The 24,931-nt window shown below is 38.2% G+C and overlaps 1 protein-coding gene across 4 annotated transcripts in view; it reads left to right on the forward strand.

Annotated features, from left to right (window-relative positions):
* MGAM (maltase-glucoamylase) overlaps nt 1-24,931 on the forward strand; it is a 185,146-nt gene that overhangs the window by 84,675 nt on the left and 75,540 nt on the right. For 2 of the 4 annotated variants that reach the window (XM_058531671.1, XM_058531678.1), the window contains exons 1-2: nt 17,306-17,411; nt 21,706-21,785. In XM_058531671.1, coding sequence (XP_058387654.1) covers nt 17,306-17,411; nt 21,706-21,785 — 186 coding nt within the window. Of the gene's footprint in view, nt 1-1,186; nt 1,312-2,419; nt 2,509-3,847; nt 3,898-4,487; nt 4,659-6,394; nt 7,315-17,305; nt 17,412-21,705; nt 21,786-24,931 lie in introns of those variants that run through there. The other 2 variants (XM_058531688.1, XM_058531697.1) reach the window with 2 other exon arrangements.

Genomic DNA, 24,931 nt, shown 5'->3' on the forward strand with positions numbered 1-24,931 from the left:
GTTTCACTTGAAAGTAGGGTAATCAATGGAGGAAAATGTCCAGTATGCATAAGATATCGAAGTGAAATGTCATTAGAGATAACATAGTCTAATTTTCTCCAGATATCAGTGAGAAAACTGAAGAAATCCAGAGATATGGGGCTGGGAATTTTTATCAAGTCCTGTAGACTTTGGAGTCCTGAGGCAGGCCTGTGAAGCAGAGTCCACCTCAGGGAAGGCGTACCAGTCACTGTGCTTTCTTCTACCACCTATCCCTACAGTTGTATACTGGTTGAATTTGTATGAGATGAACACCAGGGAACAAAAGTGAAGGAGAGTTATGGTAGCTTTGTTCCTTACCTCTCAAGTAGCGATTCTCAAATGAGGGGATTTTGCCTAGCAGGGGACATCTGGCAAAGTCTGGAGACATTTTTTGTCGTCACAATGTGGTAGGGGGTAGGGGAGATGCTACTGGCATCTAGTGGATAGACACTAGTAAATATCCAAAAAGCACAGGGCAGCCCCACAGGAAAGAATTATCTGGTCCCAAATGTCCATAGTGCTGAAGTTGAGAAGCCCTGCTCTAGGTTGAGAAAATGTGGGAGGATGGTTTCTTAAACATTGAGGTTTATGGCTTGGGGTGAGAGAGCACTTCTTGTCATACACGAGGCAAGATAAAGATGTTAAACATAAAGGAAGGTGTAGTGAGTTAAAGATAAGAATTTGTAAAGTAAGTCAGCTCACTTAATCATTTCTGTCCAGCAGGAATCAAAGGTATTAGTTAAGTTGGTGGGAATGGGGGTCAGTGAAGGGAGATGGAGACAAAGTGAAAGAGAAGGTCTAAAAATGCCATTGTGGGGAGTGTGTCAGGAGCCAATAAGAAATGGAAAAAAGGATTCCTCAGGCAGTGCTCTCTGACACAGAGATGGGATGTGGAGTGAGGGTAGGGTGAGATCTGTGCTAGGATCTCATATAGTATGTACTATAAAAACCCGCAAAGACAGGGGATCCTGACATGATGTCATAGCAGCAATGCAAGATTCCACACAGCAGCTGGGTGAATGTGGAAAAGTGTAATAACAGGTGTGTGCTGAAGCATCATGAACAGGCAGCAAGTTTAGAAGAGTGGGCAAGATGTCTGGTAAGCGCCTTGTTCAGAGAGGTGTGTTCTCCTCCTCATCATCTCTTACCTTCTTCTGGCCCACAGGGTGAGGACATTAAAGCAAGCGGAGAGTGGAAGTCCTTGCCAGCCCCTCTTGACCACATTAATCTTCATGTCCGTGGGGGCTACATCCTGCCCTGGCAAGAGCCTGCACAGAACACCTACTTAAGGTGAACGATGGGAACAGGTTTCTCCCTTACATGCCAGTTAGCCCAGATCCTGGTGAAGCCCACCAATTTGTAAGCAGCACCCTCAGGCCCAAAAGCAATTTTACTAAACATTTTTGTTTGTTTCTTTGCTTGTTTGTGTTTCAACCTTTTTCAGACTCTTTGAGCAATTATTAACAATTATTTTACATCTAAACGGGTGAGATGATGGGTCTAATCAGTAACATTTGAAGTGAAAGTCAAACAGGAGCAACCATGATTCATGCTAATTTTAGAAGAATATCTGGCTCTTAATTGACTCTTTGCTAAGAAAACTATTGCTGGAAAAATGTGTAAGCCATGTTGCAACTGATGCCTGAGGCTTAAATTCCTCATAAATAAGATTTAAAAATTCTAGACCTAAGTCTATATAATAATTAATATTAGCTAACATCAAGTGAATGCTTGCTCTGTGCCTAGAACTGTACTAATATGGAGATTTCTATTCAGAAATTATCATTTTTCTTAACAAAAGGAAAAAACAAACCCTATGACGTAAGTACCGCTATCATCCCCATTTCGCAGATGAGCAAAGAGAAGCTTCATGAGGCTATGTGATTGGCTCAGAGGCACACAGTTAGTAAGTAGTTGAGCAGGGACTAAAATCCATGTCTGTCTGATGTCAAACGAAAATTTTTAGAGCCCTACTCATTTGATTCTCAAAATTCAGTTAAAAACTGAAGAACTTAGGACATTTGCAACAAAACTCACTGTACATGTGTTTAGGAAATCAGGTCATGAAAGAAGAAGGATCATAGCATCAGGATTTTCCTCACTGTGGGGAAAGGAAGGAATTCAATGAGTTTGCTCCTAGGTTCTTGTAGAGCATGTAGAGTTCTGGTAGGCTTGTAGAACCTTAGAGGAAAATTCCTCCTTGATTCACTCATTCATTCATTCCTGACATGAAGACATATAGCTAATGGAGACAGAACTAGAACTAGATCACAAGTCTCTTGAATCCTAGTAGCCAGTCTTTATACCATGAAGCACTTCCTTTATGTTTTTTTGAAAACTCTTGGCTTGTTGTTGTGGCTTGATGTTTAGCTAATGCCTCTCTCCTTCCGCACTGCAGCCGTCAGAAGTTCATAGGCTTCAAGGTTGCCTTGGATGACGAGGGGACTGCTGAAGGTTGTCTCTTCTGGGATGACGGAGAAAGCATTGGTGAGTAAGGTTGCCTTGGATTCATGTCAATACCATTGACGTGGTTCCTGGATATTGGCTGCTTTTTTCTTTTCCATGTAAAAACAATTTTGCATTTTTTAAATATAGCCATTTGTTACCTTTAAGTGTATAATACATATTGTACGTGATCCTTATGCCTCACATAAAAGAAGCTTAACTCTGAATCTCTCACCATTATCCAACTATCCCAATCCACTGTGGAAGACAGCAGTATAGAGGCCATAGGGAAAGTTTCTTTGTAGCCAACCAAGGCGTACTTTCATATGGTTTATGTTCAAGGGCACATTCCCAAATTACATGGTTTATTGTCCCCGTAAGAGAAGCAATGCCTCTATCAGCCATGCCATTTATTTGGGAGAATTTTCCATTAGGAGTTTACAGAATTGGTAAACTCTCAGGAGGATGGCTCAAGTACCATTAGCTATTTCTAGGCTAGTTGTGTTCAAAGAACTTTCTGCAATGATGGAAATGTTCTATATCTACGTTGTCCAATATGGTAGCCATTAGGGCGTATGCGGCTATTAAGCACTTGAAATGTGACAAGTGCATCTGAGGAACTGAATTTTTAATTTTATTTAATTGTAATTAATTTAAATTTAAATAGCTACATTTGCTAGTGGCTACTATCTGGGACAGTACAGCTCTAGATGCTAGCCAATGCCTTCTGATTGAATAGTAAGTAAATTAGAAAGAGGCTAGCATACAGTGAAGAGCGAGAAAGCCACAAGGGTAGGGTATAGAGTGGAAACACCTGTAACAATGCTCTGGTTAGTCACCTTTACTAGATACTCTGAGCTTCCTATTCTCCTAGGACTTGTGGCAGAAATTAAGGATAAAGGACAAGGATGTCTTTTCTTTGGTTTTCTTTGTTCTCTGGAGATCGCATTTGAAAAATGGCCTAATACTTCTCAAGATAAACCGACCAAAACACCCGTCTTGGTGTTTGTGATGTGGGTGTACACGCATGTATGTGAACATATGTGTGCCTCTAGCAGAAGGAGTCTGGAAATTTGAGGTGACTAGGAAGACATTGGGAGTGACAGACCACAAGGAAGACAAGTGGACCAGGAGTGGTGTTAGGAAACTACGTTATATGAAGTGACTCTGTCAAACAGATGCATCTGTACACACTCATTTCAAACATTTTGTGTAAACCAGGGTTGGGGGCAGAGTCTGACTAATCTCACAAAAATGGAACTCAAGAAGAAAAATAAAATAAAAAACAAAAATCATCCCTACTTTCTCAACCAAGACAAGTAAGCAATTAGAATTCTAGAGCATAGCTCCAGATCACGCTTACCTTGTTGTTTGTTTGCAGATACCTATGGAAAAGGACTCTATTACCTTGCCAACTTTTCTGCCAGCCAGGTGAGTGGGACTGATACTATGAAGGGAGAATAGAGTTCTACTGGCTTAGTAGGTTGCTGGGTATCAGGAGGGCATAAAGTACGACCTAGAATTCCCTCACTGCTCATCTTGCTAATTTGCATCCTTCCCTTCCTCTAGACTTCAGATAGAGCTTTAGTATGCTCCCAGGAAGTTTTCTGTGATTAAATTCATTCATATTTCATTCGTAACTTAAACCAGTTCATCAAGGCACAAATGGACACTGTTTCTATGTTATTAGCCCTTGATCCTGTGTTGCCTTGGAATGGTCTGCACATTTTGTGACTTCTCCACGTGTGGAATATAAGGTTCCTGATAGCTGAGACTCTTTGTCTCAGAGTTCAGAGTGATTCTAGAGACCTTGCAGATGCTTAGCCAATGCAAAGTTAGTAATAGTTGGCAATAGGAGATACAGTGCTGAAATCATGGTCTCTACTTTCCGTGGACACAAGATGGTGACTCTGAAGTTGTCTTACTTCATGATCTACATTTGTGCCTAAAATGAGGTTGGGGAAAATCTGAATGAATTTTGCTATTTTTTTCCTCTATTTTCTTTTATCTCCAATTGACAGAATACGATGCAGAGTCATGTAATTTTCAACCAATACATCACCGATACAGACCCTTTGAAACTGGGCTACATTGAGATCTGGGGAGTGGACAGTGTCCCCATTTCCAGTGTCAGCATCTCTCTGAGCAGCACAGTTATAACACCCGCCTTCACCTACAACCCTACAACACAGGTTTGTGACCAGTAAAAAGTCCGAACGGTATTTCCCAACCCTGAGATACCCAGTGCAATTCCTGCCTGCTTCCCTTCCAAATGGCTCCCTCTGCTGCAAAGCCCTCCAGGAATCCCTCTGTGTTCAGTGGGTCACCAGTCGACAGCATGGAGATGAAGGGAAGATTCATGGTTTATCATCATTTGGAATTGGGGGTCTGGATCCTCACTTCCCATGTATATCTTCTTGTCTGCAAACCCATATAAAACTTTGTCCTTACTCCTTCACTTCTGCATCAGAGATCTACTTCCCAAACAGCTTGAACTAGCATATGTCATCAAATATAAAACACTATCAGTTAAAAGTTGCTTCATTATTTTATGTGCCACTAAGAAAGAGAAAAGGATTACAAAAGTATGATACAATGCTTTCCTATCATTTAAAATTTCAATTTTAAACATATAGAAAGCTTTGCAAAATTTCTTTAGACATAGATTTTTATCATTTAATTATGTTAGTGATAATACAGAGGAAATGTTGGGTGGAGATACATTGAAAAAATCTGCATCAAAATAATTTAGAAAAAGTAAACTCTGAATGTGAAGAAACATTAGAAATACCTGAACCAATTTGTATCCCATATTTTTTATCATTTAAATTTTTATGTAAATATTTCAAAATATTTTTTGTTTAAATCTTTTATTATTTTATTTATTATTATTTAAAAGAAAAGTATGTGGCATGAATTGGTTAAGGTATTTCCTCTGTACTGTCAGAGGTGGTGGTGATACTTCATTTCACAGAAATTCATTCATTATTGTCTATGGGATTTTCTCAAAAGCCAGTAATATGCTTTAGACAAGTTTTCATCCTAGCACTTTCTTAATCTTACTAACAGCCAGTATTCATGTTCTTTTCTAAAATAGTCTGTAAGTGGTTTGCAGTCCATCCGTTCATAATACCAGTAATAGCAATGAACTTCACGCATACACAGACAATAACAATTGTTATGAGTGTCGCTTAGTTCACAGTAGTTCTAAGGCTGAGGATTGCAAGACACATCTTGATTTCATGCATATTAAGTATGTGAAAAATCTGCGTCTTGGGATTAATGCAGGGTAGTGGTTCCAACACTTATCCTCGTGGTAAATGGGATCGTTCCTTGTGGGCTTACTTGCTTTTCCCTGAACTATTTTTCTTTCATAATCCTTCCTTATTATAAGGCCTAAGACAAAAGTTTTCCTTCAGTTTTGTATTTTTTGTTTCCTCATTTTTGTGGTTTTCTTGTCAACCAACTTCCCCAACTTTATCAAGAGCTTGTAAAGGACTTCGCCCAATTTTGTTGCTGACCAATCTATGGACTGACACACAAGCTAACTACTGCACACGCGGTGAAACTTCATGGAAAGTATTTGCCCAGAAGAAAGCTGAGTTATTGAACTCTTACTGGGCAGTCATCAAGGCGCTCTGAGGGAACAGAAGGAGGAAATAAAAGGAGGGCTCTGGGGGCTGGAAATGAGGACATTTTCTCCAACTTGTCTGTGCAATTGTCTCTCTGCAGTGGTTGCATATTGCATTATTTAGGGCCCTGTTGTCTTTGTATTCTAACGAATTAAGAAACACCTTTCTCACCTGAATACTTGAGGGCAGTCTGACAGCAAGGCAATGAATTGTGAAAGTATCAGAGTGTCTGATTGTTTGAGTGCAGGAAATTTCAGTCACCAAATGCCCAATACTTTTCCTTTGGTTCCCAACAGGTGTTAAACGTCGATGTGACCAGCAGAAACATCAGCCTACATAATTTCATTTCGCTGACATGGAGCAGCACTCTGTGAAATTTTAGAGCAAGATCCTAACTATCAATGGCTTTGAAACTACTTTTACTTCATGCTCATAAAATTACTGTGTGTTGCTAATTGGTTCAAGTCCAGTATAGTTAAAATATTTCATTAATTTTGTTATATGTTTTTTCTGTGTCTTAGCCCTATGAGATAGGCAGCAGGGAGGTGTGGAAAATCTATGGGTTACCTTAACGTCTCTGTGTGATTAGCATGGTACTGATGACTCATCATACAACATTTGCTGAAAATGCACCAGGTCCATGATGAAGTGTGTGTGCATGTGCATGTGAGTGTAATCAGGGATTGGGCCCCACTGTTGGTAAATACACAAGAAAAAGCTTGCTAGGACAGTTCCAAGCTCTGGAGCTAACCAGCCCCTCAAGCAAGTATCCAGAAAGAATATCAGCTCGTTGGTTGTAGGGAAAGGTGAACAATATGCTGAGAGCATGATGTAAGGGGAAGGAAAGGCAAACACAGACAAGATGAGAGGAAATGGACGATGAGGATAAAAGTGATAATGACAAGTAAGAGACAACGTGAAAATATCAGGAGTAGTAGCCTCATGGGGAGGAGAAAGGAAGAGCCAACTCACTTGAAAGTAAGAGGAGGGGTTGCAGAAATGCTTAGCGTATGGGAATGGGGGGAGGATGAGATTTAAGCAGGTAAAACTGAAGGAAGGAGTTTGAATATAAAAATATAACTTCTTTTTGCAGTGGTGTGTTTTGAAATCTGTCAGTTTTATTTCTCTACTCTACCTAATGTACATAACCACTGTTCACACAAATGCATGAAATTTATAAGCCAGAGAAAAATAAAACAAGCAAATTTATCAGTGATTTTGAATCTTGTGATATTTTGGCTCTCCCTTTGGGATGAAGGCTGCTTTTTGTTCAGCAAACCTTTGTAAGCTGGTCTTGTTCTCTTTGGCATCAGAGTCCCTGCAGTCTAAACCACCAATGGAATGATCAGGTTTATAACTGTCCGCCCTTTCCTTACACCTTTGGCGGGTTAGGTTTGTGGAAGTGTGTACTTAGATTGTTGATGTTTTAATCATCATAGCAGTTGCTTCATTAGGTAAAATGCCATCTGGCAAAAATAGAATTTGCAGCACTGTTGTTTAAAACACTGGATGGTGGGGCCGGCCCCCTGGCGTAGTGGTTAAGTGCACATGCTCCACTGCTGGCGGCCTGGGTTCGGATCTCGGGCGCGCACCCACGCAGCGCTTGTCAGGCTATGCTGTGGCAGTGTCCCATATGAAGTGCAGGAAGATCAGCATGGATGTTAGCCCAGGGCCAGTCTTCCTCAGCAAAAAGAGGAGGATTGGCATGGATGTTAGCTCAGGGCTGATCTTCCTCATAAATAAATAAATAAATAAATAAAACAAAACACTGATGGTTAAAATTGTGGATAAAGAAATTATATATTAATGTTAAACAAGGATATTTACTTTTAGTATTACTTGAAAATGAGTGTGTTAGAAATGCATGTGTTTACTTCCGCATGTCTTTTTCTTTTTTTTAATACCAGGAAACCAGACTCTGCTTGTGTACTCATGTGTCAGCCACGTAAGGCTAGACAAACAACATTGTTAAATTGGGTTAATGTTCTAACTGTCAAAATAAGGGGCTTTTGGATGAGGGCCTGAGCTAACTATGCAACTAGTGAAACATGGAAAAGTAATCGTGGAATCCCTTGATCAAAGAGATAGAAAGCTTGTCAGCTTTCCTCTAATCAACCCAGGAAGGCTACCAGAAGGCAAGCATTATTTATATATTTGAGAAATATTTTATCATCAAAGACATACTGGTGGAAATTGGCTCTGGCTGCCACAAAATGCTCAAGGAGAGGCTTTTGTTATTAGAGAATCCTGATCGCCAAGGCCCTGAGTGAGGCATGAAGGAGTTTGCAGTGTTTGTAGTGTCATGGACCCCAGAGACAGCCTGGTGGACTTAGGGAACCCCGCCCCCCAAAAATGATGTTCTTAAATGCATAAAGTACAGGGCATACTATTTAAAAGGAATTTTCTATTATATATGAAAATACACTTATCCAAATATTAAAAAATGTAATAGAGTAATACATGAGGTGGTTTTTAGTTATCATATTAAATAACAATATCTATCAGTGGGACTGATAATGTCATAATTTCAATGTGATGATATTGATAAACAACATTTTGAGATGTCTATTGCAATTTCATAATGTGATATGAAAATATCTGATTCTATTTTTTAAAAACTCATGTGTATTGCTAAAACAACTGTGCTCTGTTATCTACATTCATAATTCAAAGAAATGCTAAATTTCAGTTAGAAGTGAGTGAAAAATGATGATTTTTCCCATCTATGTTCACAGATTCCCCACGTTATACCCCTTGGAGGTCTGAGGACCCCAGTTCAAGAACTCCTAGGTGAAGGCATGTCTGCTTCCCAGACTTCAGTTTAGCAATTCAGACCCTATGTAGCTGTGAGAGTTGCAGAACTTCCCAAGCCTCAGTCTGTCACCTGTCTCTTGAATTCGTTCCTCCTTTTTGCTTTTAAGCAGCCAGTTCCATATGGACATGAAGACTGTTAGTTTAGAATTAAAAAGATTCTTAGCAGCTCTGGGAAAATGGTTCAGTGGAGGAGTTGGGTCTGTGGCTCTCTTAGTTTCTCTTTCTGGAGCAGAGCTGTCCATCTCTAAGTATATGGTTGCATCCTGCCTCGCCCCATCACAGGTGTTAGGTCTATTGGTCAGGGCATTTTATGCAGCTTTTGTTTGAGTGAGAAAAACTCAGAAGCAATCTTTAGGGTCAGGAGATTTTGTCAAGTCACATTGTCTCTCTGGGATCATGTTTCCTCATTTGCAAAATGCTGGATTTCGCAGACTAAAGCTGTGATTTCCAAACTACGGAGGTGTGCAGAGCCCCAGAACTCTTTGTTGTTCTCTAGGAGTGGGGAGAAAGTGGATTGGCAGGGTTTGGAGCACCACACCCTGGCTTCAGTCATTCACTTATTTACATACTGGAATTCTATTTGAATAAAGGATTTATATATATATATACACACACACACACACGTATATATATATACATCCTCATATACACTACATATATTATATATATGTAAAAAGTTTAAAAATCAATGCATTAGATCAGCAATCTTCAAGTGTTTTGGTCCCAGGACCTCTTTACACTCTTGAAAATTACTTAGGATACCAAGAGTTTTTGTTTATGGGGTTATATTCATGGATATTTATCACATTAAAACTTAAAATAGCTATAATTTCCAAAAGAAAAAAGTTAGTCAGAAGAGTTACATTATTTTACATTTTTTGCAAATCTCTTTAAAATCTGGCTTAATAGAAGAAAACCTGAATCCTCATATCTGCTTCTACATTCAATCTTTTGTCATACTTCCTGTTATGTAGCCTCTGGAAAACTCCACTGTACACTCATGAGAGAAAGAGACTTAGAAAGGTAAATACCTTCTTAATGTTTTTATGAAAATAATTTTACTTCACAAACCTCCTGAAAAGGTCTCAAGGACGTCCCAGAGGTTGGTCCCCAGCACGCTTTGAGAACCACTACTCTGGAGCCATATCCATTTGTGGCTATACCAGAGCAGCCCCTGCAACATGGACCTACATTTATAACTCCTGTCCAGCTATTAGAGAAAAGGCTGGTGTCCTTTTGACATATTCTGTCTTCTCCAGATCATATAATCCACTTTATTTCTTCATAGGTGTGCCAAAATAAAAAATAACAATCCCAAATCCTTTCACTTAAAGAGGAAGAAATTCATCTCTTTTCTTATTAAAAGCATCCTTGTCATAACATTAATTATCATAGGTGCCTACAAAGACAAGGTCATGTTGGCCTTGGCAGATATGGTCCAGGTGTCACCAACATTCCCTTCTTGTCATTGAAGCAACATCATTGAGAGTTTTGCATCTGGCCTTGGAGGGTGGTGCTCTGCAAGTTAAGGGTCATATATATTGTTGGTTTCTGACCTAATGAATCCAACCGTTTACTTACTTTGATTACTTTTTGAGTTCTGCCAATAGCTAACTTCACCATGCCTTCTAATAAACTACTGGAAGACACTGGGTCACATGCTTGTCTCTTTTAAAATGTCTCTGTTACTTTTTCATTAGCCCACACAAACATGTGACCAATGTCTTCCAATTGCTAGTTAGCAAGAGGGGATGGCATAGTTAGCTATTTTCTGCACTGTAGGAAGGTTATAGCTGGGATTGTCGGTTAGCATTGCATTGTGAATGATGTCACAAATGAGCACGGGATGCGGAGAGTTAGGAGCAAAGTATCCCACAAAGAATAGAAAGATTTTGTGTAACAGAAATCTGCTTTCTTGATCTTCTGCCAAGATATCGTCCCAATTTGAAATGAGATCCAGGTACATTTTCCCTCTAACAAAGATTCTCTTGTACTAGAGCAAAAGATAAGTTGGATGTCATTCCAGAAGTTCATAAGGGCAGAAACCAAGTTTCTGTGTGTGTGTGTGTGTGTGTGTGTGTGTGTGTGTGTGTGTGCATGCGTACTTGCCATACACTGAGCATTTGAAGCAAACATGGACTACTGTGGGTACTATATTACTTATGGATCTTAGATGACATCAAAAGATGGCATATCCATATACATTGCTATATGTAGAATATGCATTATCCTGTGTATACTATATATCCTCATATACTATATACCCTCATGTAAATGTAAATGTTGCTACCACTTTGGAAAACAGTTCTGCAGTTCTTCAAAAAGTTAAAGATAGAGTTAGCATGTGATCAAGAAATTCCATTCCTGGGTATATTCCCAATTGAAAATAGATGTCCACACCAAACCTTGCACATGGATGTTCATAGCAACATTGCTCATAATAGCCTAAAAGTGGAAACAACCCACAGGTACACCAACTGATGAATGGATGAGCAAAATGTGATATATCAATGTAATGAATATGAGCCAGCCATAAACAAGAGTAAAGAATAAAACCATAATATTGAATAAAGTACTGATACCTGCAGGTGCCTGATAACTGCAACAACATGGATGAACCTTGAAAACATGTCAAGTGAAAAAAGCCAGACACAAATGGGCACACATTGTCATATTGTATAATTCTGTTTACACAAAATGTTCAGAATAAGCAAATCCATAAAGACAGAAAATAGATTAGTGGTTGCAGGGATGGAAGAGGGGGAATGAGAAATGACCACTAGTGAGTCATGGCTTAATAATTAATGATTAATGATCTAATGATTAATGACCTAATATGGCTTCTTTCTGGGATGATGAAAATGTTCTGGAATTAGATAGTGATGATGGTTGCACAACTAAAAGCCACTGAATTGAACACTTTGAAAGGGTGAATGTCATCATATGCAAATTATATTTCAATAAAAAAACACTTAAGCTAGCTTAAGAAGAAAAGAATATTTTAAAAGATATTAGTGACTCATCGAAACTCCAGGAAGACTAGAGCATCAAGTTGGCAGGCTATGTGGCTAGAGACAACAGCCCAATTACCGTGTGGGAGATTCTACTGCCACTGCCCTTAGCACATGTCTGGCAACTTGCAGCCCCAATGCTGAACATGGGACGCCACTAGGTCCCCTGTCCCTGCCACCTCTGAACCGATGTCTCTCCACCATCCTAGATTCCACATGGCACCTCCTTCTTCTCTCCACTTTCTTCTGGATCACAGGCACATCTCATTGGCCAAGCACAGACCACTTGCCTCTACCTCGACTGAAAGAGACTGTGAAAGAGAATTTCTAGGCTCTTCCTTGGGGAGGCAGAATTCTCAAGGAGGGAAGTTTCTTAAGTATTGGAAGAGTTTTTTAAAGGTGCTGAGCAGTCAAAGAGCATGACAAATATCCAGTAGAGGTGTCTTCCCACTTTGAGATGATATAATTTCTATTTTAATGGTGTTTCTTTTATTTAAAATAATTGGTGGGAAATCTTATTTAAATTAATGAAAATCTGAGTTATACCATGAGAACTTTGGGAGACAAAAATGGGGAAAGGAACAATGTGATGAAACAAGAGCTATTCATTTTTTCACTTATTCAACAAATAGCTCTATACTAAGAAATATCTATGGGTGTTGGGCAGAGTGCTAAGCACAGGAGATACGACAGTAAACAAGATGGGTAAGACCCTGGCTCTTGAGCTCTTTAAGCTACATGGACAGACAAGCAAGTATAATATAATGTGACAAGTAAAGTAATTGGATATGAACAGGAACACAGAGGAGGCATAACTATTAGAATAAACCCGCCTTCCTCTTTTCTTAACAAATGGAGCTTTCTCCATATCACAGCAAAGCAAGGGCCCTTTTATGGTCTGTTGGAAAATGCACTCTTCTCCTCCAATTGCAGTCAGCATTACAGGGTAATAAATTGATCCTGGCAGAAGCTGTCTACATCAGCCCAGTCACCTTTGATCAGTGTTCCTCAAGAACCACCAAGGGACTCACACAGCAAATAAAAAGATACGGCTATGAGGTGCGTACTTTTCCGATGCAGATGGTGCTTGGAACAAGCAGTGTCCCTCTCTTCTTGTGAAATATCCTGTCTCTTTTTCTCTTCTAAGTGATCTGGGCAACACCTACTTTTCTTCTGGACCTGATATTTTCTTCCTTTTCCATAGATGATGAGGAGTTGGGATGAGATAGTGCATGGAGTCATGAGCTGACTGGAGAGCAGAGATGCGTGTGTGTGTGTGTGTGTGTGTGTGTGAGAGAGAGAGAGAGAGAGAGAGTGTTTGGGGGACAGATGGGGTGAGTCTTTTCTGAGATGATCCTCTTTCACTGAGAGAAACCAAGAAAAGAATAAACAGATGGTATCCTTCCAGTAGCTAGCAGAAAGTGGCATGGATTGGAAGGAAGGTGAAAACATCTCTTCCAGCAGAGAGGGAAATGGTTATACAATAATTGAGGTGTATATTAATAACCTAGATTTAATTATTCTAAATTTTGTTTGATACAGAAAAGTGACTTTCGGCAAGGAGGGTTTCTAAGTGGGGATAAATTTCTACCTTTAGGAATCCCCACTCCTACCCTCTGCCTGGATAGGCAGGAAAATGCCTGGGGTTTTCCCCAGAGTGTCCTGAACTTTTGAGCCACAGGTGCTGAACCTGCTCCCCATGGAGGATTAAGGAGCTGTGGAAGAGGTGCATGCTTCTGGTTCGTAGATGCTGAAAAGAAAAGTCTCCCCATGGAGAGAAACAACACGGGGAGAAGGAGGCTAATTAATGGACAATGTATTTGCTGTGGTAGTGAGTCACGGGCTGTATGTGTAAGAAACTAAGTCACGGGTTGCGAGCATACGGGGTGGGTCCCTCAGACTTCTTTCACTGCCTGAAATTGCACCACTGGAGATTTAGCCTCTAGACCTTGGAGCTCCGCAGTGTAGGAGACATTGTGGAGAGAGTGAGAGTACTCAAGTACTAGTTTAAGAAGCAGGGCATCTCAGTTTTTGCCTCAGTTCCACCACTAACCATGGTTAGACAAAATTCCTTAACATTCATTTATAAAATGGGATCGTGATGCCTACTTGATAAACTTTGATGTAGAAATTTTATGGGAACATAATAATATGACATGTACCTTTTGGGGATTAGAGTAAACCCTTGAATAATTTAAATCAGTGGAGGGACACCTGATAGATCTAGGGTAATAGGAAAGAATAGTTAATAAACTTCAACTTCAATCCCAAACTCCAATCCTAAACTACCTCTTGGCAAATTGTCTGTAGATCTGGCTCCTCACCCCCATTTCACCATTAAGGTGCTTCTTTTCTTGGCTTATTAAACATTAACCTAAAGGCTACCTCAATTAAAAGGTGAAGCTACACACATATGAAAATACTTGTAGAAATGGTTGCGGCATTGGGCTGGGTTGAGAAGAGCAGGGATGCAGGGAAATGGAAAGCTAAAAGATAGGAGAAGAAAAAAGGAGAGAGAGAGAGAGAAAATTCTTTGTCCACATCAATTAATAGATTTTTACTGTATAAATGTTGGTTTGGTGTGGCTGGAACACAGGGGAGAGAAAAGACTGGGCAGCTGGGCATAGGCGGTGTCATGAAGATCTTTGATTACAATGCTAAAGAATTTATATTTTATTTGGAGTACTATTGAAGACTTGACTGTAGGAGAATGAAATGATCCTGTTTATGCTGTAGGAAGATCAGTCCAGCTGCAGTGTGTCTAATGGACTTCAGGAGCAGAACGAGCAGGATCAGGGAGCCATTGGGGAAGCTGTGGCCACAGTTCAGGCCAGAAATGATGGCCTGACTAAAGCATTTCCAGAAGGGACGGAGAGGAAGGAACAGATTTGCAACATGCTGGGAAAGTAGTCTGACTGAACTGGTAACTGGCTGTGAGAACTAACAGAAAGAGAGGAGTCAAAGAAGATACCTCAGTTTTAAAAGAAATTGTGATTCTGTTCCTCAAGGTATTAATTATTTGAGGAGCAGCCAATCTGGTAGAATTGGCAGAAGTTGGGTTTAGGTTGTGGGGAGAGATGATTTCATGTTTAAACATGTTGAATTTGGTTAAGTCTATGAGACGTCTAAGTGAAACATCTAATAAGCAGTTGAATATAATGAATCTAAATTTCTGGGCTAGAAATACAGGTTGGATTGTCCTCAGATGTTATATGAAGTCATATGAGCTTGCTCAAGGAGAGTGAGTAATGGACCTATAATGAAAATATAAGGAATATCAATATTTAATGAAATAGGGAACTACAAAGAACATTGAAGAGGATCCTGAAAAGTAGGTGGAAAACCAATATTGAATGATATCAAAGAATCCAAATGTGGAGAATTTCAAAAAGGAGGAAGTAGTTGATAGTGCTAGATGATTAAGACAGTGTCCATTGTATTCAGCAGCTAAGTCACTGGTGACCTTGGCAAGAGCAGTTTCAGTGGAATGCAAGAAACAGAAACTATGCCAGTAATAAATGAGGAAGGTAATGCAGACGGTGTGGAATTATCTTTTTGGAAAGTTACCCATGATAGGAAAAAGAAAGTTATAATGGTACCTAGAGAAGAACACAGAGTTATCAACAGAGTTCAGGGTGACTTGGGATCTATTTATGAGGGAAAGAGCAAGTTCAGAGGAAGAGGTTGATAATGCAAGAAAGAAGAAGGATAATTGGTGAAATGGGTTTTTCACCATGAAAATCTGAATTTTCATGAATTCAGAATTTTAGAAAGACAATTGGTGAATATAGATTTTTGAGAAATTCAAAGCCTGTGAGATTTAGAGAATAGATCCAAGGATTATGCTTAGACAAGAGGAGGGAAAACTCTTCCATTGAGAAGAGAAGGGAAAAGATAAGAATTTACCTAGACATGGATAACTTTTATAGAAAAGCTTGGGTTGAGAAGCAGGGAGATGAAATATTTTCTTCAAAATAGTTATTTTGTCTGTGACATGGGAGATGATATTGGCTGAGAGTAAGAGCGTAGGTGACAGAGGTTGGGGCTTGAAAATAAGGATCAGTGTTTGAAATTTCTGCTGTCAAAATGAGAGAAGCTGGCAGGCTTGTCAGTCAGTCTGCAGCCCCAGTGTATTTGGGAGATTATGAACCCAGTGGCATCTACATTGGGCCAAGTACATAAGCTCAGAAGGCAGATGTTTGGACTTATAGTTTCATCATATAGATTCAGTTAGCAGATGAGGGAGCAAGGAAGATGAGAGCAAAAATAGACAGTGAGGCTTATGTCAGTTTGGGATAAAAATCAGGAGGGGCTAAGAGATTAAAAGGAAATGAAAGAGAGCAGAAGCCTCAAAGTTGTCGATGAATAAGGAAAAAATTCAATGAGAGAGTAAAAGGACATGGACATAAACTTCTGACCAGTAGACAGGAAGTTGAGGTTAAGAGCTCAGAAATGGAACAATTCTGGAGGGTGATAAATTTCAGGGTATAGCCAACATATGGGGATGATGGGAATGGAGTGATGATGAGAGTCACTGAATTTGAGGGCTGTCATGAAATCACGAGGCATATATATATAATGTTAGATTTACTATAACAAGAGTGAGAATATATCCAGAATCTGACCTCATTTCGTAGATGAAGAAATGCATGTCCAAATGCCCATTTGTTATTATGAAAACCAGGACAAGAATTGAAGTTCTTTGACTCCCAGTTCAGTACGACCTATAATAGACCATATGTTTTAAAACTTGGGTCTATGCATGATCTTTGGGGCTACTGTGAGCCATCAGATTGACATGGGTTTGTGTGCTGTGAACATACAAACAAGCGTTATGTTGGAGATCAGGATTAGGTTCACTTTTGTTACCAGATTCTTAAAAAGATTAGTGACCTCTAAACAGTCAAGCACCTCGGCATAATGGCATGGGTACTGGAATAGAAGACTTGGATTCAGGTTTTGCTACTTTTTCCCTCCCTCTGTATAACCTCCGCTCCACCCCACAGTGGGTGTGAAGATCAAAGTGTCATCTAAAAGGGCTTTGTCAGCCATCTCAACCCCCTATCTTTCTTTCTCCTGTACTCCATTCCACTCCTCTCTCTCTCCCTCTGATTCTTTATGTCTGATATATTTTTTCTTGGACAATATCAACCCCTCTGCAGACAAAAAAAGGCAAGAGCCCTAGAGGTGTTGGATGCACAGTTTAGGGTTAATTGGAGACACTGTGATGAGAAGAAACTAATATTCTCTGCATTATGTGAAGAGGAACGCTGATAATCAAGTCATCTTGAAAAGGGGTTTACATGCTAATCATGATGCCTATCCTTTTGGATTAATGGGGCTTTGTGGTTTGCTTTAATCCCATTATCTGTGTCCATCTAGATGGCGAGTAGGTGTACTGTTTTGGAAGTCATTCTGATCATCTTCATCACAATAATATCAGCCTTCGATATCTTCTTGCTGATTCTCATCTTGCAGAATCCTTCAGGTAAGGGAGATGCTTGTGGCTGCTGGGATGGAAGGATTGGTAAAGGAAGTCCCCTCTAGACGCCAAAGAGATCATTTTATTCCTTCAAACTTCAACATCCCACCACATTGCGTTATTCAAAATGCACATCTATAACTAATTTAAGGCCATCTCCAAAAGATGTGTTCTTTTTCTGCAACTAAACCTTGAATGCTCATGATATTCAAAGTCTTCTAGGTGCCATTTGATGCAATTTTAACAAGATGCAAAATTAGGCTCACTAGATGCCTATCCTTCAATTCAGAGTCATGAAAGTAATAGAGCCTTCAAGGAGAAAGAACAGTTGAGGTAACAGTGCCCAATCCCATTACGTTATGGAAAAGGAAATTAGGTTACAGGGAGTTGAGGGCTGATTGCCTTGGCCTAAATATGTCAACTACAGTTAGCCTCCAGCCGGTATTCTGATTGAAATATCTATGATTTCTTCATAGATAACTTTGAAACTTTTCTCTCTCATAGAAGCATCAAACAGAATGCCTTCTCCTCCATGCACACATTATACTCTAAATAATATGTTTAATACAAAAATCTATTCTTAATTAGAACGAATTTGAGGTTTATTCTGCTTGATAAAGCTCATTTTATAAGTCTATAAATGCTTTGTAGGTTAAGCACGTGGTGAAAAGAAATCATACTGACATCAGAGCCCTACCTACTCAATCTCTTTTCACCACTCTCCACAGCAAACATTAAGGCACTTTCTAGAAACAATTATCACTTTGAAAGATGATTTGAAAACCAGTGGTATAAGCTGTGTTTAGTCTATTACTACTTTTTCCCTATAAAGCCTTTTTTGGGTAATAAGTCGCATGAGATTACTATCCAGTGTATATGAATACGTAGTTTCTTTTATTAGCATAAAACTAGATCTTCACACCTGCATTCATCCTAAAACATACTCTAGTTAATGCAGAGTAGTTTCATTTTTAACTGTTTAACATATGGGACTTTTCTCGAGATGTTTTTTGAAGATGTGTTTCCATGAATTGGAAAGGAATTTTTTTATTTAAATTTTTTATTGTACTAGGAACACTTAACACAGGACCCACCCTCTTAACAGATTTTTGAGTGTACCACACAGTGTTGTTATCTATAGGCACAATGTTGTATGTCAGATATATAGAATTTATTCATCTTGCATAATTGAAATTTTATATGTGTTCATTAGCAACACACCAGTTCCCCCTCCCCCCAGCCCCTGGCAATCATCATTCTATTCTCTGCTTCTATGAGATTGACTGTATTAGATACCTCATATAAGTGGAATCATGCAGTATTTGTCCGTGACTGGCTTATTTCCCTTAGCATAATGTCCTCAACGTTCATTCATGTTGTTGCAAATGACCAAATTTTCTTCTTTTTAAGGCTGCATAATATTCCATCATATGTATATACCACATTTTCGTTATCCATTCATCTGTCAAGGGATACTTGGGTTGTTTTCACATCTTAGCTATTGTGAATAGTGTTGCAATGAACATGGGAATGCTAATATCTCTTTGAGATCTTGATTTCTATTCTTTCGGATAAATACCCAGAAGTGGGATTGCTGGATCATAGAGTAGTTTTATTTTTAATTTTTTGAGGAACTTCCATACTGTTTTCCATAGTGGCTGCACCAATTTGTATCATTCCCACCCCTAGTATACAACAAATCCAACTTTTCCACATACTCACCAATACTTGTTCTCTTTTGTTTCCTTTATAACAGCCGTCCTAACAGATGTGAGGTGATATCTCATTGTAGTTTTGATGTGCATTTCCCTGATAATTAGCGATATTGAGCATCTTTTCTTATACCTGTTTTGGCCATTTGTATGTCTTCTTTAGAAAAATGTGTATTTATTTTTTAATCAGGTTATTTGTTTTTTGTTTGTTTTTGCTATTGAGTTGTAGGAGTTCCTTATATATTTTAGAAATTAGTCCCTTTTCAGGTATACGATTTGCAAATATTTTCTCCAAATCCTTAGGTTGCATTTTCATTGTATTGATTGTTAGCTTCGGTGTGCAGAAGCTTTTTAGTTTGATGTAGTCCCACGTGTTTATTTTGACTTTTGTTACCTGTGCTTTTGGTGTCACATCTATGAAATCATTGCCAAGACCAATCTCTTGAAGCATTTCCCCTATATTTTCTTGTAGAAGTTTCACAGTTTCAGGAGTCTTATGCTTGAGTCTTTAATCAAATTTTAAAACAAAATTTCATTTATGTATACACAAATAAGTATAGAGACATAAAGATAGTGGAGATATTTTGAGGTATTTTTTGGATAGAAACAAAGACAGAGAAGGGCACCTATTATACACACAGTAACTGTTGCCTCAAGCTTCAGAGAGAATTCTGGGTTTTGGGTGGCTCATGGAGCCCCCTGAACCAGATCCTACTTCTGATGTTGTTATATTGGGGGGACGTGGTGTCACAAAGGTGATAAAAGCTAAAGTAAGAATAGTCAATGTTGAGTGATGGTCTTTATTTCAAATGGGGACAATAATATCTTTCCAGTTTACCTCATAGTTTGTTGAAAGCGAGTAGAAAAAGAGCAAGAAATAAACAAACAAACAAAAACAAATGTGTGGGACAGCTGGATATCTGCATGTAAAAGAATGATGCTGGATCCCTACTTGACATCGTATATGAAAATTAACTCAAAATAGATAAATGATCGAAATATAAGAGCCAAAACTGTAAAACTCTAAGAAGAAAACATAGGCATAAATATTTGTGACCTTAGATTAAACAACAATTTCTTGCATATGACACTCAAAAGGTAGCAACCAAAGGAAAAATAGGCAAATTGGACTTCAAAATTGAAAAACTTTGGGGGCCAGCCCAGTGGCGCAAGCAGTTAGGTGCTTGCACTCCGCTGCCGCTGCCCGGGGTTCTCAGGTTCGGATCCCAGGCACGCACCGACGCACCGCTTGCTAGGCCAAGCTGTGGTGGCATCCCATGTAGGGTGGAGGAAGATGGGCAAGGATGTTAGCCCAGGGCCAGTCTTCCTCAGCAAAAAAGAGGAGGATTGGCATCAGACGTTAGCTCAGGGCTGGTGCTCCTCACAAAAAAAAAAAAAAGAAAAATTTTGTGCTTCAAAGGACACTATTAATGAAGTCAAAAGACAGCCCACTGAGTGGAAGAACATATTTGCAAATAACACATCTGATAATGGTCTAGTATCCAGAATACACAATGAAATCTTACAATTCAAAAAGAAAAAGAAAAAGAATCCAATTTTTAAAATGAGCAAAGGGTTTGAACGGACATTTCTTCATTGAAGAGGTACAAATAGCCAATAAGCCATGAAAAGACATTTAATACCATCAGTGATTTGGGAGATGACAATCAAAATGAAATACCCTTCACATACACTAAAATGTCTATAATAAAATACAGACAATCACAAGTGTTGTCAAGGAGGTGGAGAAACTGGAACCCTCATACATTGCTAGTGGGAATGTAAAATGGTACAGCCACTTTGAAAAAGAGTTTGGCTGTTCCTCAAAAAGTTGAAGATAGGAGTTAACCATATTAGTTAGCAATTCCACTTCTAGGTATATAACCAAGAGAATTAAAACATGTTCACACAAAAACTTGTATGTGAACGTTCATAGCAGAATTCTGTATAATAGTCACAAAATGGAAACAACTCGAATGTACATCAACTGATGAATAGATTTAAAAAAGTGTTATATCCATACAATGGAATATGATTCAGCCATAAAGAGGAATGAAGTACTGTTACAAGCTGCAATGCGGATGAACCTTGAAACCATTATGCCAAGTGAAAGAAACCAGACACCAAAGGTCGCATATTTTATGATTTCTGTTATGTGAAACGTTTAGAATAGGCAAATCCATAGAGACAGAAAGTAGATTAGTGTTTACCAGGGACTGGGAGAAGAGGGGAATGGGAAGTGACCACCAACGGGTGTGTGATTTCTTTTTGGTGTGATGAAAACGTTCTGGAATTTGATAGTGGTGATTAGTTGTGTAAATTCGTAAAATACGAAAAACGATTGGATTGTACAGTTTACAAGGGTGAATTTTATGGTATATGAAGTATATCTCAATAAAAGCCAACCAAACAAAAAGCAAATGTGTTTAACACTTGGAGAAGTGTTAAACGTCAGATGCAAATGTAGATGCCAACTATTGGTGATGATTGACTGGAGATTGGCTGGAAGTCTCTACCTTTGCCTTCTTCTTTCCTGGAACAGTGATTACACTACAGATTTTCAACTTTGTCCTTTAATTCCTACGCAGATACTTCATTTACTCCAGAGTGCCCGGAGATCCCTGAATCAGAAAGGATAGACTGCGCGCCTGGCCAGGTGGTGACAGAGGTCAGAGAAATGGGCTCCCTGCTGTTGGCCTGCTGGGTTTTATTTAAAATAAATGAGTGTGTGAAGTGGGAAGAGTGTAGTGGTGGAGTGGATTATGGGCCTCCGATTTGTTTGGAGTTATTTCTTCCATGGCTTATTGAAATAAACAGCAACACCAAGGAAGTGAGGGAAGCAGGGGAGGGTAAAGGGAAGAGGAGGAGGAACTAACAAGAGTGTTGGCTCATGGGGTCCAAAGTCCAGAGTGCAGGGAGAGGTCCCAGTGCTGCTAAATGTGTCATGAGTCTGATTCCAAGGATAGCCATGGAAAGGTTAAATGTGGGCTTTTCCTTGAGGATAGAAACCATTTAGCACATAGTGATGACTGACCCACTTGTAGAGCTCAAGTGACTTGTTATAACAAGGCCTTCTGGAATCATGTTACTGGCAAGAGATCCCAATGAAGATTGGCTAAAGAACATAGACTTTCTCCTTGAGTAGCTTCCATGACAATATCAACTATTTGAACCCTGCTTAGTTGTGACTTACGACTTTATCTTAAAGGTTGTATATATTTAGATTTTATTATTTTATGCCACGTTCTATATTCTATATCCCTTAATAACATTTTGGGATATTAATTAGGACTGCATTAAATTTTAGGTTGAATTTAGGCAATACTGACAGTTCAATAATTTTGAATCTTCCATTTTAAAAACATAGAATGTCTCCTCATTTCAACTCTTTAAAAAAATTTTTTTATTATTATTATTTTTTTTTTGGTGAGGAAGATTAGTCCTGAGCTAACATCTGTTGCAAATCTTCCTCTTTTTGCTTGAGGAGGATTGTCCCTGAGCTAACATCTGTGCCCATCTTCCTCTATTTTGTATACGAGACACTGCCATAGCATGGCTTGATGAGTGGTGTGTAGGTCCACACCTGGGATCTTGAACCTGCAAACTGCAGGCCGCTGAAGTGGAGCATGCGAACTTAACCACTATGCCACTGGGCTGGCCCCTCAGCTCTTTTTTTGTATATGTATATTTCCCAACTGAGTTTTATGTTTCTCTTAACATACATTTTATTACATGTGCATTATGAAGTTTTTTTCTAGATATTTCGTATACGTAGTTTCTATTGTAGATATAATCTATTACATTTTCTAGCGAGTGCTTTTTTTACACAATGCTTCTTTTATTGCTAGTGAATATTTTATATTTATTATATTTATATATATTATATTAATTATTCAACTTAAATTTCCTATTGTTTCTAAAATGGTTTTTATAGTTCTTTTCCTTGAGTTATTAAGTATATAATTATATCCTAGGAAAATAATGATACATAAGAATGGAATTTCCAAATCAAAGAATATGTAAATGTTTGTCTTTAGCCGGTATTGCAAAATAGTTTTTCAAAGTATTTGTACCAATTACACTCCCCCTAGCAGTATACAAGAGTTCAGTTGTTCTACACCCTAACCTACTCTTGGTGTTTTCTCCTTTTTAAATATAACTATTTTGTGGTTTTAATTTGTATGTCCCTCATGACAAATAAAGTTAAACACCTTTTCATATACTTATTGGTTAGATGGATAATCATATTTGTGAAGTGTCTTTTCAAAGTTTTTTTTGCCCAGTTTTTTCTGTTGGGCTGTTGATATTTTATAGCTTTGTAGCAATTGATTATATATTCTGGATACAAATCTCTTGTTACATATATAAATTTTAAGTATCTTCTTTTTCGGTGGTTTGACTTATAACTCTCTTAATCGTGACTTTTGATGAAAAATGGTTCTTAATTTTAATAAAATCCACTTTATCAATTTTTAGTGGTGCATTTTGTATTCTATTTAAAAATTCTTGCCTACTCCAAGGCTAGAAAAATATATTCCTATATTTTCTTCTAAAAGCATTGTTGTTTTATCTTTCAAATTTAGATCTTTAATGAATCTAGGATTGGTTTCTGTGTATGGTATCAGGCAGGAGTCCAAACATTTTTTTCTTGAATTTCTAATAGACCCATCACCACTAACTGAAATAACCATCTTTTTACCTCTGCATTGTAATGACACCTTTACTGTAAATCATACATCTTTATCTGTGTGGGTCTGTTGCTGGAATCTCTATTTTGTTCCATTGTTAGTATGTCTGTACTTTTGCCAATATCACACTGCCTTAATTACTACAGCTTTACAATAGGTCTTGATATGTGGTTATGTAAGTCCTCCAAATCATTCCTATTTTTCTTCAAGATTGCCTAACCTGTTCTGATCCTTTAGATTTCTGAATAAATTTTAGAATCAGCCTATCAGTTTCCTCACAAAACCTACAGGAAATTTGGTTGTGATCACATAAAATTTACAGATTAATTTTTGGAGATATCATCTTTACAAGAGTGAATATTCTAATGCAAGAACATGATATATCCCCCTATTTTTTGAGATTTTTATTTTTGAAGTTTTAGGTATAGAGATCTTGAAAATATTTTCCAAATTTTTTCTATTTGATGTTTGATTTTACTTAAGTATTATTTTTAAATTTTAATTTGACTGCTATTGGCATATACATTTAAAATTTTTTTTTTAAATATTGATCTTGTGACCAGAAATCTTCTGATATTTGCTAATTAATTCTCCCAGTTTGTCTATAAACTCTTTTGGATTTTTCTTATGCAATAATGTTACCTGCTAACATGAACCATTAAAATTTTTTTCCAATATGCTTTCTTTTTTTTCCCTGTCTTGTAACACTCAGAATCCTTTTTCTTTCTAATTTTTAAATATAGTTTGGTATATTTTCTCTAAAAGGCAATATGCAACTATAGTAGTAGTTCTTACTATGTAGTAGGAACTTTCTGGAGACTGAATTTAAACATAAAACATAACTTTGCAGTAAGAATTATGAAAGTGGAATTTCTGATTTTGGAAGAAGTTGGCTACACATTATTCACAGAATTTAAGCATCTATCAGAGACTCTGCTGAAAAGTTGGCTACACAATATTCACAGAATTTAAGCATCTATCAGAGACTTTGCTGAAAAAGTCCTTGCATCAAACGGAAGTTGGATTAGATAATTTCCAAGTCAATTTTCAATTCTCAAGTTCTATTAGTTAATAATTTCTGAGTGGGAAATGACATAAAAATCTATTTGGAAGATAACTGGAAAAT

This window comes from Diceros bicornis, chromosome 3 (assembly GCF_020826845.1).
Source record: "Diceros bicornis minor isolate mBicDic1 chromosome 3, mDicBic1.mat.cur, whole genome shotgun sequence".
Classification (NCBI taxonomy): Eukaryota; Metazoa; Chordata; class Mammalia; order Perissodactyla; family Rhinocerotidae; genus Diceros; species Diceros bicornis.